This window comes from Quercus suber, unplaced genomic scaffold (assembly GCF_002906115.3).
Source record: "Quercus suber isolate HL8 unplaced genomic scaffold, Cork oak 2.0 scaffold_672, whole genome shotgun sequence".
Lineage (NCBI taxonomy): Eukaryota > Viridiplantae > Streptophyta > Magnoliopsida > Fagales > Fagaceae > Quercus > Quercus suber.
This window is the reverse complement of record NW_027070113.1, coordinates 79,925-99,971: the sequence shown is the minus strand read 5'-3', so window position 1 is coordinate 99,971 and position 20,047 is coordinate 79,925. Positions and strand designations below refer to the sequence as shown.

The 20,047-nt window shown below is 38.3% G+C and overlaps 2 protein-coding genes across 2 annotated transcripts; both read right to left on the bottom strand.

Moving 5' to 3' along the window:
* Positions 1–5,865: 5,865 nt before the first annotated feature.
* Positions 5,866–8,783, bottom strand: LOC112023987 (28 kDa ribonucleoprotein, chloroplastic). Its single transcript, XM_024056631.2, has 4 exons — positions 8,114–8,783; positions 7,901–8,002; positions 6,792–7,070; positions 5,866–6,160 (listed from the first exon to the last, which is right to left on the bottom strand). Exons 1-4 carry the CDS (start codon positions 8,603–8,605, stop codon positions 6,089–6,091), a joined length of 945 nt encoding a protein of 314 aa, XP_023912399.1. The 5' UTR covers positions 8,606–8,783; the 3' UTR covers positions 5,866–6,088.
* A 1,590-nt stretch (positions 8,784–10,373) lies between these two features.
* LOC112023988 (uncharacterized) lies at positions 10,374–13,004 on the bottom strand. The gene is made up of 2 exons (XM_024056632.2): positions 12,437–13,004; positions 10,374–10,764 (listed from the first exon to the last, which is right to left on the bottom strand). The coding sequence occupies exons 1-2, from the start codon at positions 12,983–12,985 to the stop codon at positions 10,444–10,446; spliced, it is 870 nt and encodes a 289-aa protein (XP_023912400.1). The 5' UTR covers positions 12,986–13,004; the 3' UTR covers positions 10,374–10,443.
* Positions 13,005–20,047: the final 7,043 nt, after the last annotated feature.

The following is a 20,047-nucleotide window of genomic DNA, read 5'->3' as shown; positions in this document are numbered from 1 at the left end:
CAAACTCAAACCTATGGGAAAACTAGATACTTACAGAAGAATGGAAACGTTAGACAGAACCAAGGCATTGCATGGTCCTCGAACTCAAGCCTATGGGGAAACTAACCGCTCGGCTATACCTGGGTACTAGACAGAACCAAGGTATTGCATGGTCCTCGGACTCAAACCTATGGGGAAACTAGATACTTATTGAGAAATGGAAGCGTCAGACAGAATCAAGGCATTGCATGGTCCTCGGACTCAGGCCTACAGGGAGACTAACTACAAAATATACCAAGTTAGGAAAGGATCAAGCCCCACCTAGCCCTTGAGACGTCAGAGGGCTGCCCGTACATACGTTCTCCCTCCCTATCATCGTTACTGGCGCAATTGGCCGACATACAATTCAAGCTAAAATCGTGCAGACCAAAGGAAAAGAGGAAAAGCAGGCAACGTTCCCACAAATAAGCAGTTGAAATAAATAGAAAGGAAAATTAAATTCGCATTACAATAATGAGTCCGTAAAAATTGCATGGCAAGAGCCACAGTACAATAGAGGAGAAGCACAACAAAATAAAATAAAACAACATGAAAGTGGGACGAGCCGAGACGCCGGGGAGTCTACTCTTTTTGCTCAGGCTGGGCAAGGGCAACCCCTGACCCCTTCGAGCCCTGGCTTGGGGGGACGGCCTGCAAGGGTGCGGCGAGAGCAGCTGTTTCCTCGGTGGCGGGGGTTTGATCATCGGACAGGATCTCCACTATCTCTTGGGGCACCTCCTCGCTCGAATGCTCCCCCAGTTCAGCAGCCCCCACCGCTTCAGCAATCTCCCCAACCTTAGGGTCATCAGGGGCTACCTCGCGGATAGCAGGGGGGAAGTACACGTTCTCCGCCTTCCACAGGTCGGACGAAGCTTCCACCCCAGCCTGTTTGAGGGCCTCAACCCAGACCTGGAAGCAGTATCACCTGCATACCCCCGGGACTTGAACCTTGTAGAGGGCCTCTACCGAAGCCACCCCATCGACGTAGGCTGCGGCCTCAGCATCCTCCTTGGCAGTCAGGGCCATCTCCCTGCCATAGTTCGCCTCGTCCTTAGCCCGCCAGGCCTAGTCTCTAGCCCATTCTGCCCCCTCTGGGCCCCCTCGACCTTTGTCATCTTAGCCTGCAGATCTGCGATCAGATCCCTCGCGATCTGCAATTGCTCCCCCGCCTTGCCCAGGCTCCTTGTCTACTCTTTGGCCTGGTTCTGGGCTCCCTCAAGACCAGACAGGGCACTGTCCCGCTCCCTGGTCACCGCCTTCAAATCCTCTCGGGCCTTGGCGAGGTCAGCCTCGGAATTCTTCAAAGCCCGGGTAGCCTCAAAATGCCAATCACGCTCCTTGTTGAGAGCCTTCCTCTGGTCGTTTGCCGCCCCCTCCAACCTAAAGATAGCTTGGACAGCCTGCCAGAATAACCAATACGCTATAAGCCCAATAAAAGAAAAAGAGTAGGCGAAGAGTCAAAGTTATAGCCCTTACCATCCCCACATATCGCTTGAGGTTGTGGAAGACCTGCTCGCTCGTCAAAGAGTTAAGCTCTGCCATGTCCGCCGGGAGCAGCAGGCTCCTCTCCAGCGCGTCGGCCACGCGCGCACCTTCGCCCTCATTGAAGTCCCTGAGGGAGGCATTATCCCTCAAGGGCTCCCCACGGAGCATCGGGGCTGGGAGCCAGGCCTGAGCCTCGGAAGAGGTGGTGTCGACTACCTGCCTCTCCTGGCTCTTGTCACCTATTTTGAGCTGCTTAGACGGCCGTAGAGTAGTGTCCTCCTGCGAGGACACCGTCTTATCCTCCACAGGCCTTTTACCCTTATCCTTTTTCTTCTTGAGGCCGGCAGACACGGACCCAGAGGGTGAGCGCGTCTGAGAAGGAGGAGGAGGGAGCTTCTACTAAGCGAAAGTCGACCTAGTCTTCAGAGGTTGAGTGGGAAGTTTCTGTTGGGACTCCCCCGGCTGGCCCTCAATCAGGTCCAGCAAGTTGGTGGTGGGCTTCTTCTTGTAACCCATTCTCGGCCGAGGAGGGGCTTCTGAAGCAAGGAGGTCTGTTTCGGTCAAATTGGGATCACCCAAGTCCCCAGGAGGGTCCTCGGATTGATCAAGCTGAGCGAAAACGTCAAACGCGTCCCCTTCCCTCTCTGGATCTTCCTCGGCGGCCTCGGCGAGCGGTTGGGAAGAGGAGGGGACGGCTAGCATGACAGCTTCCTGGTCGGAAGGCTCCTCGGGGAACGAAAATCCGTCCTCGGTCACAGTAATCCTCTGAAGTCGAGGATCGCCGACTCGGATGACGTGCTTCGGAACCGAGAACGATTTCTGAGTAGGTTTATACCCCAAAATTATGTGGGCGGCCCTAACCTGATTGTCGTCCTCGTTTATATACACCAACGCCCTCAGCGCCTTCTGCAAATCTTCCCGGTTGACCAGATGGAAGTGACGCTCAAAAGCGTGCGGGTCTGCAAACGAAAAGCACTACCGCGTTAGTAAAAAAAAGAGGGGAAGAAAAAAGACGAGAACTTGAAACCCCTCATGTTTCCCACTGCCCCACCTGGTATTCCCTCTGTTGTTGGGCAGTGAAGGCCATCGTGCCACTCCCCTGACACGATGAGGAAATCCTCGTTGAACCCCTTGCTAGACTCGGGGAGGCACTGAATGAGCCACACCCTGTCGTCTCTCGTCTTCAGGTAATACGACTTGCCCTTAAGAAACTGGAGGTTGTAACACCAGTTGACGTCGTGGTGGGTCAACCTCAACCCCATCTTCTCGTTCAGGGCGTCCACACAGCCCAGAATCCTAAAGACGTTTATCCCACATTGGGTGGGGGCCAACCGGAAGTGCGTGAGGTAATCCCTCATCACCGGCCCCATGGGGATCGTCATCCCCCCTTCAAGGAAGGCGTCAATGGAAATTACCACCTTGGCCTCCTGTCTGTGTATGCGCCAATCCCCGTCCTCACAATATCTCAGACCTACATTACTGGGAATTCGGTAGTCGGTGATGAATTTCTCCATCGCCTCCTCAGTATCGACGTATTTCTTAAACCTACCCATCCCGGTTGACACCTAAAAGAACTAAGAAAGAACAGGCGAAGTAGAAGAAAGAGTAGAGAGAGAGAGCTCAGAGAGGAATAGAGCGACTTACTGAAAAGAGGAGGAGCTCCTCGGACAGGCTTTTTGTGCTGGAGGTGCAAGAGTATGGCTGAACTTAGGAGGGGCGCACAAGAATTCTTGATTACAAATGGGAAACAGGAAGAAGCAGTTCGTACGGGTATTTATACCCCAAATCGAGAAACCATGCGGGTTTTTCCGCCCATAAATGCGAGACGAACCTCCACCGTTGAATGGATAACGCCTCATTAGACGTGGGGAGCACAGAGCCGCTTGAATTTAATGATGGGCACGTTACGTGCTCCGAAACGTCAGCGACATGCCTTAAGCAGATGAATGGACCCCAGTACTGACCGAGGAGGGGTAAGGCCGAGGATGTCAAAATCCTTCTCCCCGCCCGAGAATGCGTGCAGCAAGATTTTGAGGGGCTATTGTGGGGCCAAAAAATCGGGTAGCCTTGGCCCACTCCAAGCCAAGCCCAAATGGCCCACGCCGAGGATGCATGATGGGTCCGAGGATGACCCTATCCTCGGGCGTCCGAGACCTCGAAAAAACACGAGGACCACCCTACCAAAGGATTCCTGGAATATCCGAAGAGAAGAGGGCCCAGTGCCACGCATTGGCAACAGAAGTACGGAGAAGGGGCAAGCCTTGGGCGAACTGTCACCTCAGCATTGAATACGCTCACCTAACCCTTTTGGCCGCATTAATGGGGATGTAACTCCTTGACAGGGAAACATCGATAAGGGTAAGCCACCTGAGCACGGATATGACCTCTGACGGGACAGACGGTCAGAAAGGAGTCCAATAGATGATCAACATGAGGAGGAAGATAGGGATATATAAGAAAGGAGAGCAAAATGAGTTTGGGGGAGGGGGGGGAAGGAGTTTGGGGGGAGGAGTAAAAACCTCCTCGGCCATGGTCCGAGGAGCATCCCCCCGTTGTAAATTGTTCTTAGTATCTTTCAATAAAAGAAAAGGAGTTTATGCCTCATGCACACCGGTGAGCACCTAAACCTTCAACCCACTCTCTACAAATTTATTGTTCTGGGTTCGTTGGGCCTGGAGGAACCCATATCTTTTGGGCTACAACAAAAACCGACCCTACAATGCCCAATCCCCTTATTGGATATGATGACCCTCACTATGAAAAGACTATTGTGAAAACCAATTTGACCATCTAGTGTAACAAATTATCCAAATATTCCTAACACTCATCAATATCAGAACATCGACGGCCTTGTTCGTATTTCACATTTGTACTATTGCTCTTCTGGTAACTATGATTTTTCTTCTAATTTAACACAACTAGGTTAGTAAAAAAAAAAAAAAAACAGTTGAAAAGAAAAGGGGTGAGAGGAGTGGGGGGAGAAAATACAAATTACATCTTATAAGATTAGTGAATTGTCATTTTAGTTTGCTAAAATTAATTTTTTTGTCATTTCATTCTATTAACTTTAACAGTTATGTCACTTTTGTCCTTCCATCCATTAAAAATGATTTAAAACAGCATTTTAAGAGAGTTATTCATGTTTTTTAAACGACAATGGAGAGAATTAACAGACAAAAAATAACAAATTTAAAATTCCCGAACTAAAATGACAACTCACCAAACTTATAGAGGGTAAATTGTGTGTGTATATATATTTCAAAATAAACAAGGGATCCCTCCTTAAATGTATTCCTAATATTCACACATTACTTTTTACATGATATAATTTCCTCATGTTAGGTACATATAGATGAGTGTGAATTTCACATTAAAGAAATAAAAAAGTATAGTAAAGAAGTTGAGAATAATTGAGGCCACGTTTGGTTTGCCATTTCAAACAACATTTTTTAGTTTTTAAACAGCATTTCACGCATTTCAACACACTTTTTTACCCACACGTATTTCAAAAAACTATAAACAACAATTTTCAAACTACTCTACCAAACACCCCCTGAGTCTGAAAAATTCACAGGCTTAAGTCTTAGCCAAGTTGTTGACACGTGGTTTCTGGTGAAACTTTTTGGAAAGAAACTGAAACAGCACTTCATTCTCATTGTGCCCCTTTGGTGAAAGTGTTCGGAAAGAAAGGGATTCAGTTCACAGTTCACAGGCCTGACAGCGGAAAGACAACCTGCGATTTGACATTTACGCCCTAAGTTGGCTTTTACCATTCCAAATAAAAAGTTTCTGCATGCAAAATAATTTATGGTGGACTACTACAAAGCCCATTTGAAACCTTGAAATATACATTGTTTTCAAATGCAATCCAGAATTGACAAATTAAACAGCAATTGAAACGGCACAAGCTTAGAGAAACTTGTGCGGAGCTGAAAATATTATTTAGCAGTAAAATAGACCAACTGAGACCATTGTTCAACTAATAATAATAACGAAAATGCTCCAAGGTACATAGATATATATATGTTATGTGCTTCAGAAGCCAAAACATGAGACCTCTCATTGCAAACCTTTTGAAAGAAAATATTCAGTTAGAAACTTAGAATTACAGTTTTTAACCTGAAAAGAGAAGCGAGAGAAGAGAGAGGAGTGGTATAAAGACCATCAATATTAATCAAAGGAGAGATGGGTGATGGTTTAAATGGCCATAGTATGTAAGACGTTGACAGCAGAGAGCTGACTGCAACTTGCAAGAGCAGTGAGAAGAAAGAGCATTATCACAGTTCCCATGAGATTTGGCATAGGATGACTTTCTTAAGTAAGAGTTGACAAAATGAGGAGAATGTGACAATTGTACTCAGATTGATAAAATGTAATGACAATAGATTATGGATATCAATTCATCAACATACCAAAAAGCAAAAAGAAAAGAAATAAGAATAGAGAAAATTTAATATCCTAATACAGAACTTTCCTCTCACCATCCTCGACAAAGAAAAAAACTAAAATGATGATCAAATTCCATCTTCCAAGAGTACTATACCAGGCTTGAAGAGTTAAAGTAAAATCTTGAACAACAATTCTCTTAAAAAGAAAATGCGCCACGCCTTGGTCGTTCTTCAGCAACGTTTACTCTCATTGCTCTGCCCTCCAAACTCTGCCACCAGCAATAAAAAATAAAATCAGGTTGTTTGTCAACAAAAGAATCTTTAGCAAGAAGCACATTTTGCCACTACAGAGATGTGAAATCCTGTTCTTTAGCAAAATAGTACTAATAATAATTATTATTAATAAACACAAGCCTAGTAATCAAGAATATTAAAAAGAAAAAGGATTTATGTGGGAACATACGGTTTTAATTGCAAAAGGATTCAAATACTTTTTTTTACCCCAAAAGGACAAGTACTATAACGTGTACCATGCCCCTGAATTTACATAAATAATATCCATCTTTTACCAAAACAAGTCATTTAGACATATTATCAAGATCTTCTTCCTTTATATATGGAAATAATGTCCATTAGGACTGCTTAATTACCATGATCAAATTTCTCAAATAAAATTCAACCCAGGTTAACAAAAAATATCAATGACTACAAGATGTTCAGATAGTGAATACAAATGCAGTTGCAGATGATAATAGCATTAGATGGATTGCCCAAATGTTGGCTTTAACATAACCAACATAAAATCTGAAATAAGCATATTAAAGCATTATGGCCCCTTGCATGATCTGAAATTAAAAAACATAATTCAAATTTCTAAATGTAACAGGGTATAGAAGTAACCTGTCCATCAAGAGCAGCAATCGCATCATTCAATTCTGTCTCACTAGCCATTGTAACAAAGCCAAATCCACGTGAACGGCCTGTTTCCCGGTCATAAACTACCCTGGCATTAACCACCTTCCCATGTTCACTAAAAACCTGCTCCAGACGAGCATCATCCACTTGCCATGGCAGGTTACCAACATAGATTCTGAATGAAGAATCATTCATTCTAGGTCGTTCTAAACGTGACCCCCTAGGAGCAGCCTTGTTTACAGTTAAAAGCCTCCCATTTAAATCCTGTTTAGAAATGTATGCAGGCGTCAGCTACTTGGATATTACAGTCACAAACACTTGATACTCAATAAGCATGGATATAATGTAAAGCTTTTATAGAACCGCACGCTACTCACTAACCAATGATTGATTGAACTATCAAATTCAGAATATAAGCCTCCCATTTTGAGAAAGTTGACATATTTTCACTCACCTATTGGTTTCTATGCAGCTAATAAGAAGGCGCTTACAGAAATGTCTTTTAATAGAAGCAAACCAGAAGGTAGTAAGACCACGCTCACTTGGACCATATAAGTGGGAGGCACTGTTTAACATTAAGCATTGCATGATAGTGTGCCATTAGATTGCGGTTGGACCATTCCCCACACAGTATGAACATTGCCCTTGATTCTGTCTCATTCTCCAAAACAAGTGCACAAGAGCACGTGAACTTCTTATAAGCTATTTAAACACCTTTTTTTTAATAAATAAAAATAGGAACAGTTGTCAGAAGTGGGATTTGAACTCACACCCTCTCACGACGATCAGAACTAAATTCTGGTGCATTAGCCATTTAAAGTTAAACAATTATTCTCAATGATTACCCCAAAATTTTGGGACCAAGATTCGGTAAATTCCATCAAGACTACAAAATCCAAAGGGGCGAAAATGAAATTGTGGCATAAAGGTACATAAAAGGAAGCACATCCAAGCAAGCTCCAATTACACAATGAACTACAGAATTGAACGTGCTTATATTTGCTATATTCTAACTCGGCTATTAATTTTGTAATCATATAACATAGTTCAGACAATAAATAGATAATTCAAAACTAAAGAAAAGGGCAACTTACATAACGATGGAAGATATCCACAGCCTTCTCAGCTTCTTCAACAGTACTCATAGTTACAAACCCAAAACCTCTACTCTGGTCTGTCTCCCTATTGTAAATTACCTATAACAAAACCAGAAAAATAACATAATTCAATGTCAGAAAATTTGCCAACTTCCATTATTGCTCTAACAAACAAATAAAGAGAGAGAGAGAGAGAAATGAAAACTTTACCTCAGCAATTTCAACAACCCCAGCTTGATTGAAGACCTCAGCTAGTTTCTCACTATCAACATCATAAGACAAATTACCCACAAAGAGTTTGGCTTCTTCAGGTGGCTCTGGATAAAATTCTTCACCCCCACCCAAAACCCCATCTCCAGAACTCTCTTCTTTTTCGTCTTCTTCTTCACCTTCAGCCTCACTTTCATCAGAAGCAGCACTAGCCACTGTCTCCTCCAACCCTTGGCCCTCCCAACTCAAACCCTTTTCAACTTGGTTCTCTTCCCCTTCTTCTTGTTGAGCCCAGTCTGAGGTCTGAGCCACAAGTGGGACTAGTTGGAAAGGCAAAGACTTGTTTTTGAGGGAGACCCATGAAGGGAAAGATGGTGAGGATAAGAATGAGAGATGTGTGAGCTTGGTGGGTTTTGAGGGAAGTGAGAGAGATGGGGATTGGTTTTTAGTGGTGAAGAGTGTTGGTGTGGAAATTAAACAACTTTCTGCCATTGATAATGGCTTAAAGAGAAGAGAAGAGTGGCTGCAGAAGAGAGACAGAGAGAGCGAGAGAGAGGATAAGGGGTTGTGGGGAAGAAGAGGGAAGAGGCTGTTTGAGTCACATTAAAAGCTTTACAAATAGGATGGTCCAAAATTTGGCCTAGGATTTGCAGATGTAGATAATTTGTCAAAACACATCATTTAGGAGTTTGGGGTTTAGATATTTTTACTCCTTTAAAATATATATATATATATATATTTTTTTTTTTTTTTACTTATTATATAATTTTGTTATTATTTTGTACTCTCTTTTTTTTGTCTTATTTCATAAAAGTAAATTAAATATATCAAGTTAGACAGACAATCTTCTATATTTTGCTTCCTATTATTTCTACTTCTAAGCATTTTTTCTGTTTTTTTTTCTTTTCTTTTTTTTTTCTGTATTTCAACACCAAGACATATATGATTTTTTTTTAGAGAGAGAGAGAGAGAGAACTTTGTCTCTTTTTTATAAATTGCATATTTTAACTTTGCCAAAATTCTTTTAAAAAATTGTATGAAATTTCAATTCAATCCTGTAATTTTTGATTTATTTATTTCAATCCTATAATTCATTTTCAATTTAGTTCTTCTATCCATTCTATTAGAGGGTTTGCCGTAGTGTTCAAAAACAAAATAATTTTGGTATCTTTGAATTTTTTTTTTTTTTAAAATGCATTATTTTTGGAACGCCTAATGGCAAAAAGTAAAAAATTACTACAAGACATAAAGGAATAGATCATAGCTAGATTGGCATGTAACTTTATCCACTTCCAATCCTGGATGGAGGATGTTCCTCCAGCGGTGGAAGGTGTGTATGTTTCTGAAATTTGTCAATGATATCCTCCCCCCTCCTTCTGTGAGGGTGGTTCCTCAAAAAAAAAAAAAAAAAGATCATAGCTATGAAGATTTTATTTATTTATTTTTTTTTTTTTTGAGAGAATAGCTATGTAGAATTTTGAATAAAGTTAAAAGTGTGTAATTTATAATTTAGCCTTAAATATATAAACTTCTAAGATAATATGCTCCATGTTATAAACTCAAAAAAAAAAAAAAAAAAAAAAAAAAAAAACTGTAGCTTCTACCAAGTACCAATATCTTTTGTAACAATACGGAAATGAAACGTTACTAAAACGTTTATTGTGGCGACTAGCTTCCCTCTGGGCCCTGGTTTTCGCCTTTACAAGTTCCTCATTAGAGAAAAGAAGATTTTCCTTATGCCTTTTGGGATTTTTTTTCCCCTCAAAATTTATATATGCTTACTGACACAACTTTGTTTCTAGCACATGGATTTTTCACTATAAAAAACATAATAAAAAAACAATAACAAAACCCTTTAATGCTCCTAAACATTATAATTGTTCGTTCATCCATTTTTGTTTTTAATTTTTTTAGTAGCACATTGCAGAGATCCGACTGAACCCCCAAAAAGAAAAGGGAGGGGCTGATTTAGTGATTTTAGGGAGGTCTACAATCAAATTTATCAAAACACATCATATTTGTGTGCATTTCAAAATGCTCAGATGCATCATGACCAATTCAGGAGTTGAAAATTACTAAAAAATAATTTGATGCACTTGTATATATTAAACTACTTTTAGATTTAATTTTAAGATAGCTATATCGCTAGAGCAAAAGCCATTACTTTTTTTTAATTCCAAAAGGCATGTCAGTATATTAATTAGACTCAAAAGAAATAAATAATTCAAAAATTTTGGAGAGTGAGTGACACACGTATACATGGCTAAAGGCACAAACATATAGTATATGCACCAATGCAGATGTTCTATATAAAAAAGCTAAGCACATGTTCATTCATATGTTGGTCTGAAGTTCTTATAAGCTATCACTGCATAGAAAGGGTCAGATCCAGACAACAATCCCAGGAGCTTCCTGATCCAACTGAATGGTGATTTGTCCTCTTGAGCACCACCAGTAGCTGGTAACTTTCGAATAATTTCTGGTTGAGTGAATCCTTCCACACATTGGAAGTACTGCACTACTAGTTGGACCCTGCCATATCCAGTCCCATCTCTCCATGCACTTATGGCTTTCTCGTAGAACAATCGATTGCTAAAGCTCACAATGAATGCCCCTCCTGGCCTTAGCACCCGAAACACCTCTGCAAATACCTGCAATTTGCAATGATGTTAGTCAATAGTTTTCTTCTTCTTCAATTTTAGTTCTGAGTTGGCTGCTGAATACCCTTTCACCAGTTTAATCTATTAACCATGTCTCTCTTTGGTTTCAGTTGTAATTTTCAATATGTGATTGCTTTTCAGGGTTGATGTTTGCAAGCATGCGGATGAGTGTATAGACCAAAACCTTTTGTTAGAAGATCATGTCAGACAAGAGAATTTTTGTACGATTGTAACACTGGTTGCATGTTCTTTGGTTTTGGGGGGTGGGGGGAGGGTGATTATGAAAGAACTGTTACATTAACTAGAACATTGCAGTACATTATGTTGAGTTTTTTTCTGCTCAAATCTTGTCAGAATAAATAAATTTTACACTAAGGAAGAGAGCATCTTTTGTAATTAGTCCCACTACACTCAAGCAGAATACACAAAGGAGTTCTTTTTGAAAAATAAGTTTTATTGATACTTAACACTTTACACACCACCATACCACTCTTTGCACTTCTGCCATTGCTACTTATAACTACACTTGACGGTAAAGCTTCATAACGAATACATGAAAGACAACCAACCTATACTGTAATCCAAAACAAAGGAGACAAGACAATAAAAGAATGATACATTTCAGTGAATGACATTAATGTTTGAAGCCAGACTTATTTCACCCTTTGATAGTCAAAGACAAAAACTCAACAACTAAAGTGAGAAATTTCCTCCTTGAGTTGGAAGAGGCTTCAAAGGCAACAAACATGTAAGCCATGAACTCAGCTTCTGCCACAAGTTACAAGTATGATTACTATTCCATGTTGAAAGATTAACAACCAGAAACTGGCATTTGTTGTTTTAATTAGAAGACCAACATTTTTGGGGACTGGAAAGAGATGTATAATAAAAAAAATGTTGTTCAAAAGCAAGGGAGAAGTAATTTGGTGAGGCTCCAAAGATGGAAAATAATTTTCATTTGGGGAAGGGGATTGGGAGTGCACAGATAAGCTGTAGATTAGGATTTAGAAACTGAGAAACTGGAGAAAAGAAATCCCTCCAGTTCTGGAGTTTACCTGAAGGAAATCTTCTTAGTAAATTAGTATGGTGATTTTTTTTTTTTCTTACAGAAAATTAGTATTGTGATTTGTGCAGCCAGTGCGGTCAGCATTTCCTTGCTGAGTGAAACTACTGAAGCTTATATGCTAGCCTTGGAAGATCTAGGCAATGCTACAGAAACAAACCAAAAAATTAAAATCGGGGCTCTAACATTACTATTAATTGGTTGAAGAACAAACTCCACCAGAATTCAAGAGGCACAAAGCCCAGTTCAACCTAGCAAGCTGTAAGATCAATGTCCACATCATAGAACTAAAAGTTTCAATATAATTTAGTGACATTGAAGGAATAATCAATCATCCAACTTCATTACACTAAAACATATATTAGTATGTACAGTTTAAGGTAGTTTTACAAGTGTATGACCACAGAATTTTTGGTGTTAGCTTACCAAGAGCTCAACTGTAAAAAGTGAAAATCTTTCTCTTCTAAACGATGTCCCCATTTCAGGAGAGAGCAATTTGATTAAAGTTTCAGAGTGATCAAAGTTTTTTCAGTGCATGGCATGCTTGTATGCCTATAATTAAGACACTACAAAAAGACTTCTTTGTTCTAATGATCTTACCTTCTCTGGCTGTTGAAGATACTGTACACTCACAGTGCATAGCACTGCATCAAAGCTACAACTTTCCAATTCAAGCTTTTGATCCTGATTGAGATCCTTCACAAAAAAATAGTCCAGCTGAGAGTTCTTTGCAAGCTCCTGTGCATTTAGTCCATGTCCCACCACTTTTTTGTATGTCACTTCCTTAGGTAGATGACTAATCCATGAACTCATGAGGTCAAGAATTTCCCAACTTGGTCTCAACCTTTCTTTATAGATATTGGTCAATGTAGATATAAATCCATCATCAACATGGGTCACAAACCTTGGATAAGCATAGAATTCTCGGTCCGGGTAGGTGTTTAGTTTTGTTCTACCTTCTTGGGTCAGAACAAGGCGTTTGATTTTGCCTGCTGAGGATTGTTTAGGTTGCTTGCCTTCATTTAAAGTGTTTGCAATATGGAATGGAAGGATTCTGGTTTTGTATAATGTAGAAGAGGTGGTATGTGAGTGTAAATTGGTTGGAACATATTGGTGCCATGGCTTGGAGTTTGGATGAAAGACGAGCATGTGTAATGAAGTTTTTCAAATAAGACTGTGCGTGTGTTAACAAAAAGATGCAAATTGTTGGAGATAACATGTTAATGGTTGTGAGAAATTGTAGCATCATGTTTGCGGCCTAATTGGTTGTTGGGCTTATGCATACTGTATTGACTGGCCCACAGGTGTCCATTTGGGCCCAATCATAGCCAGTGGTATGCTTAGATTGTAAGATTAAAAATGCCACACCCGCTCAAGATATGACACACCACACATTGCTCAATGGTTGATGCACACAAACACAATTAGTTAATATCATAATGAAATTTTTTATTTATAAGGAAGTGGTGCTTTAGCCTTTGCCCAAACCATTTCAAATTATAAATTTATGGTTAATGATTGTTATAATTGGGTTGAAATCATTATTTTTTAACTTAATAGCTTAAAATTTTGATTCTTTTGTTTGGATTTTCAAGAAAAAAAATATATTTGTTCATACTTCAGCCCCCCTCAATGGAACTCCTGGCTTCGTCCCTGATCTTATTGGGCCACTTGTCCAAAGTAGAGAAATGAAATCACTCAATCGAAAAGCACCAGTGTAGTACTAGCCTAAACTTCTCTAAAACTAAAATTAGAACTTACAAAATTGAAAAATACTAAAAATAATGGACTTTCTAGAGTTTTTCATCCATACATTGGATTGGGTGTGATATGGGGTTTATATAAGAGGTTTATGATCATTTCTTCTATGATTTTTTCCATTTTTACGGAGTTCTAGCATAAGCATAATTGGTACCGTGACATTTATAAAAAATGAGAATCTCAAGACTTGTACCCATAACTAATTAAGATTTTAGATTCATTCATTACAAAAATCTATTGAAAAGATACACTTAATTTTTTGGAATATGGTATTGTTTATAAAAAAATTTCATGGAATGTAGACTTGAGTTAGATAATTTTTGTATGGGTTGAAAATAATCCTAAATTGGAGAGGCGGTAGACACAAAGTTACAGTGGATTTGATTTCTATTTGTACAATTCTGGGGCAACAAACAAAAAGTATAAAATTTGAGGTGTGCCATCACTATTTAACTGGTTGAAAGCTTCAAACTGGAAAGAGAATGAAATCTAGAGGCACAAAGCCCAGCACTACCTTAGAAAGTTGTTGAATCAGTAGACATCATACAACTGAAACTATCAATTTAACTTGGTGACAAAGAAGGATTGGGATTAAAGTTAGATATTGCACAGATTTATATATTAGTATGCACAGTCTAAGGTAACTTTACAAAATTGATGGTGGGTTTGACGGTAAAAAATATAGTGTTAGTTTATGTTTTTTTGGTAAATGAGTAAGCCCATTAGAGCATTTGTAGCAGTGTAGGTAAAAAGCTATAATGCTATATTTTACTTACACTTTTGTTAAAATGATGCTCCAGCAGTAGAGCAAAAGCTAAAATTTTTAGCTGATTCGCTACAGTGTACATCTATAAATAGATGTGCACTGTAGCTTGGAGCTAAAAAAAAAAAATTAATTTTTTATTCAGGCCGCATTAAAATATTGCCCCATTCTCTCTCTCTCTGTCAACTCTCGCCTCTCTCAGCTCTCTCTCAACTTCATCTCACCGCTACCAGCCCACCTCCATGCCGCCGATCCACGCCGCAGACCTCATTGCCGATCCACACCGCAGACCTCATCGTCGATCCACGCCGCAGACCTCGGCCTCGATCCACCCCGCCAACCCATTCGCGCCTTACTTGGTTTTTTTTTTTTTTTCCTCTGCTGTGGGCTATGGGCTGTGGTGTGGTGGTGGTTGTGGTTGTGTGGGTAGATCGGCATTGGTGGGTGGCTGGGTTCGTCGGCATCAGTAGGTGGCTCGGGTGGGTTTCGTGGTGGTGGGTGTGGGTGTTGCCGCCGATCAACCGTGATTGTTGACGCCGATCGCAGTGCTTGCTCGCCGATCGGGTGGGTTTCTCGTGATTTTTTATTTTGTTTGGTCTAGGTTGAAGAAAAAAATTGGAGATTTGGGTTTTTTTTTTTTTGGTGTCTGCTGTGAACTGCTGGTGGTGGTAGTGGTGGTGGTGGTGGTTGTGGGTGTGGATGTGGCTGACAGTGGTTGTGGTTGGTGTGTGGTTGTTTTTTGGTAGTAGGATATATTATTTTATTGTAGTGTTTATATTATTTTATTGTGACGTGTATATTATTTTATTGTGTTGAAAGTTAAAATAGATTCACTGCTGCAGCATGTGTGTAGGTAAAATAAATAAAGTGACTTTTTGTGTAGCTAAATAGCTAAAATTTTACAACCACTGCTGCGAATGCTCTTAAATATTTTAGTGTCCAACGGTGAGCAATGTTATTCCACTTCAAAACTAATTAATGATGAGAAAGACATGCTCAAGTCTTTTATGACATTTAACATATTACGTGCCGTTAATTAGAACGCTACAAGCGTACTCATCCTGAGTACCTATCTGACTTTGGCTGTTGAACATACTTCACACTCATGGTGCATAACAGTGCATATCAAAGCTCCTGACCTTGAGTTAGATTATTCACTATGCATAGGTTTTTCTTTAAACCAAATTAAGGCAATTAATCATTTTATTGGATGAGAGAGAGAGAGGTTTTGAATAATGTAGAAGAGGTGGTATGTGAGTGTAAATTGGTTGGAACATATTCTTGCCATGGCTTGGAGTTTGGATGAAATGTGAGCATGTGTATTGAAGTTTTTCAAATGAGACTGTGTATCAACAAAAAGATGCAAATTGTTGGAAATAACATGTTCATGGTTGTGAAAAATTGTAGCTTCATATTTGAGGCCTAATTGGTTGTTGGGCCATAAGTGGGCTTAGCCATACTGTATTTACTGGCCCACAGGTGTCCATTTGGGCCCAATCATAGCTACAGACCCACGTTTACACAACCCATCTTTCTCCCTTGCAAATTATTCTCTCCGCAAGTTTTACAGACCCAATCCTTAGAAGATAATTAAGTAGTACAATAGAAAGAAAAATAATAAAATTAATCACAATCATGCAAAAAAAAAAAAAAAAAAAGAAGACTAGATTCTATTTTCAAATGATATTTATTTATTGATATTTAATTATAAAAAAAAATGCTAAACTTAAAATTCTTGTCTTATTGCACAGAGTTTTAGAGAATTATTTTAGTAAATATGAAGGTACCTCTTTTGTGTGATGTAGAACTCTCTTCAAGCAAGCTTGAATGAGACCTCTCGTTAGGTATTCTGTTAAAAATCCTTATTTAATTTGCTTGCCCGAATCAATAATTCTTGTAGATCAAGATTTTCGCTTAACAATCAAGTAGCATCCTTCTTTGAAGTAAGTTGAATATAGACGAGATTCTTTAGGTATTATATCTCTTTTTTTATCTATAAGTCTCAATTGATTGGGTTATGTGTTTGACTTACTCCGTCATATATGATGCGCTAAATGATACAGTATTACATTTTAAGGTTGGATGTCATATTGAATTGTACTCTCTAAATAGCTTAGCTGACCCACTATTTATGATGTGTAACTCAATAATCAATAGCCATTTATTCTTCTCATTATCAACATTGTCCTCACCTAATTCCAATGTGAAGTAGTGACTAATTTTAGGTGTATCACTTTTTTTTTCTTTTTTCTTTTTTTTCTTTTTTTTTGATAATTGGGTGTATCACATTTAAAATGATTAGTATTAAGAGTATTTTTACTTTAACTATATTGCAACTCTAGTTGGCTTTTCCTTTCTAGCCAACACATCACTGTAATAGACAACTCTCACAATCTATTCAGCTTCAAAATTTGACCTATAATAAGGTGAAAATCATTTTATGTGCCCAATCCATGTAATGAGTTTAGGAGATACTTTTAGATTACCTACTCCATTACAAAGGTAGATTTTGCAAACATGATTGACAAGTCTTACTTAACATGTGAAGAATTGATAAGACTAAAGAGGTTTTGACCTATAATATGGTGAAAATCATTTTATGTGTCCGCTCCACATTTTCCTTTCTTTTTCTTTTTTCGATAGTTACAATACAAACATGATTTCAAACATTTTCTTTTTTCCTCAATTTCCTAATCCTCTGTAATTTACTAACTATATAAAAAGAGACAATAGCTCAATCTGCCTTAACTTTGGTTTATTCAATTTGGTGAGGCAAAACTCACCGTTTTGCTTGAGCTCTTTTTTTTTTTCCCACAGTATGCCTGATTTTGTTTGTGCTTTTTTGTTTTTACTTTTAAATATTTATGCATGCATACATAGTACTGACACAATAAATTCTTACAATATTTTCATAATTATTGAGGTGTAAATATTTTATAGGTTAAAATAAAATATTGAGACCAAACACAGCCAAAAATAAATGTATTGCAAAAATGTTATAACATCTCCTTGTTGTTATAATATTTTCATAATCGCCAAGATCTCAGTTCCTTATAAATCAAAATAAAATCACAATTAATTCACAACAAATTTTACTTGGTAAGGTATTTTTAATGGATAAAAAAGTAATATCAGTAGTAGACCCGGTTTAAAACTATAAACAACTTGTCATTTAGAATTTATTGTGAAAATGTGATGGATGTAGCATTTCTATAAAATAAAATAATAAAATATCATATCGGTTCCTAAAAATAAAGGCATTGTGAAAATGTTATAATATTTTGTTATATTCTTAGACTTCTTTTTTAGTTTAGTCAAATTAGATGAGCCAAAATTCAAGGTTTAGTGCACAATTTTCTTATGTTGCGTTTTTTTTTTTTAGTGCAAAAGGGGAAAAGGGGCAAGAATCGAAGAGAGGAATCACAAAATAGAAAACAAGAATAAAAAGAAAAGAGAGAAAAGATAAGAAAAAAACTAAAAAAACAAAGAAAGAAGAAAGGGAAAAAAGAGAGAGAGTTAGACCAGCAGGCATGTACCAGTAGGTCGATTTTCCCTCTCTTCCTCTCGAAATCCTGCTCTTTGTCAAAAAGTAAAATGATTCCTTTGGGCACCAACCATTCAGGTCCGTTTCCCTCAAAGCCATTAATTTCCATGGCAAAATTTCCCTGGGAGATTAACTGCGTCGAGAGGAGGCGTTCTTCCCTCTTTGGTTTTGCTCCTATGGACCAGACTTGATTTGATTTCTTTCTCTTTTGATTAACCCATATTACCGTTTGTTCCCTTTACTTTCTTTGTAAAAGTCATTGTTATTATTGTGATTATGTTTCGTGAATAAGGATTATTTGGTTATTTTCTATTAAATGGCCAGAGTGTTCTATTTTGTTGTTATTATTATATCTACCTGCCATGACTCATCTGAAACAGCTCTGCCTACCATAAGCACACTCCTGGTAGACGATGCATAGTTTGTGCACAAGCCGGCCCAAATTGAGTTGCAATTGGACCGGTCTCAACTCCTTACTCAGAATACTTGGGCCTATCATCGCAGGAGGTAGCCCAGCCCAACATAACAAAAAAGGCCCCTACAGGTAGCAACTAGCAAACCCATAAATTCTTAAAAAAATATAAATAAATAAATAAACCAATATGCCCTTCCATCGGTTCATCAAGTAAAGCAAAAACTAAAATCAGAAACGAAAAAACCTAACCTAAAGAAAAAAACCTCATCAATCATCAATGACACATGGACGGCACCTCCGCCTCAAAATCGAGCAACAAAGCTCATCGGTCATCATTAGTCGAATCGGAGATCAACCATCACCTCGCCAGTCAAATCGGAAATTGGAATAGCATAGATCAGATCAGAGATTCCTTCCTTGCGAACCTCGCCAATCGGCTCGACATGCTGCCCAGCCAACGACGTCGCTCCTCAACCTCAGGCCTTCTTACTCCTCAACCTCAAGGTATTTCATCTTTTTTTCTCTCTGACTCTCTCTTTTCTCTAATGGGTTTTCTCTCTACTTCTCTCTGTCTCTCTCTCTCTTTTATCTGAAGACTGAAAGTCTGAAAGCGAAATGAGTCTAATGAGAGTCTCTCTCTCTCTTTAAGACTAAAGACTTTATTTGATTGGTNTTTAGTGCACAATTTTAAAATCAATAATAATTTGTAACTTAAGATTTGTTGTAAAAATATTGTGAACGTCAAAAATAAAATAATAAAATATCAAACCGGGACCTACCACAACTAGAAATAAAAAGTATTATGAAAATATTGTGACATTTTTTTTTTATTCCTAGGCTTCTTTTTTGGTTTAGTAGCCAAATTTCACTGTTTTAGTCATAATTTTCTTCAATTGGCTTTTTGTCTGTTTGTTTGTTTTGTTTTGTTTTTGTTTTAAATGCACGGTTTAAAATGGTTAGCCCAGTTTAAAGCCAATAACAATTTAACACATAGGATTTATTCTAAAAATATTTTGAACGTAGCATTACTCTAAAACAAAATAATAAAATATCATACTAGGACTCACCATAGTTAAAAATAAAGGTATTGTAAAAATATCGTGACATTTTGTTGTGTTCCTAGATTTCTTTTTTTGTTTAGTCAATTTGTTGAGCTAAAATTCATTATTTTATGCACAGCTATTTTAGGTTGCCTTTTTTTTACAACATATAGTGTCAAGTTATAATTAAAAAATAAAAATAAGACACATTGTTTTACACACACACACACACACACACAAAATTGACGAAGAAGCACTTCCTCTATGTTTTTGGTAGTTTCATTCCCCCCCCCCCCCAAAAAAACTAAAGTTGAACAATTTCCTCCTTTTTATTTTGTAAATGAGCATATACCCCTATTGTTACTCTCTTAGTTAAATCTTAACAAAATCTTATAATTTCTAAAATATTCCATTGTGTAATGTCTAAAATACTCACACTAAATTTTAATGTCCCAAAAAATTTCTTCTTGTATTTTGAATTTAATGTGGTAGAGTGGTAGTTATGCTTGGAAAGTTAGAATGGTGATATATGGTATTCTATTTGTTACTTAGAGAAAACTAACTTATTAGGTTTAAATCTTCTATACTTATAATTTTATATAATAATAACTTTGATGACATATGTCTTTTGTTATCTTGTTCGTTTTTAATTTCTTTTCCTACATAAAAGGGTGTTCATTAAAAATAA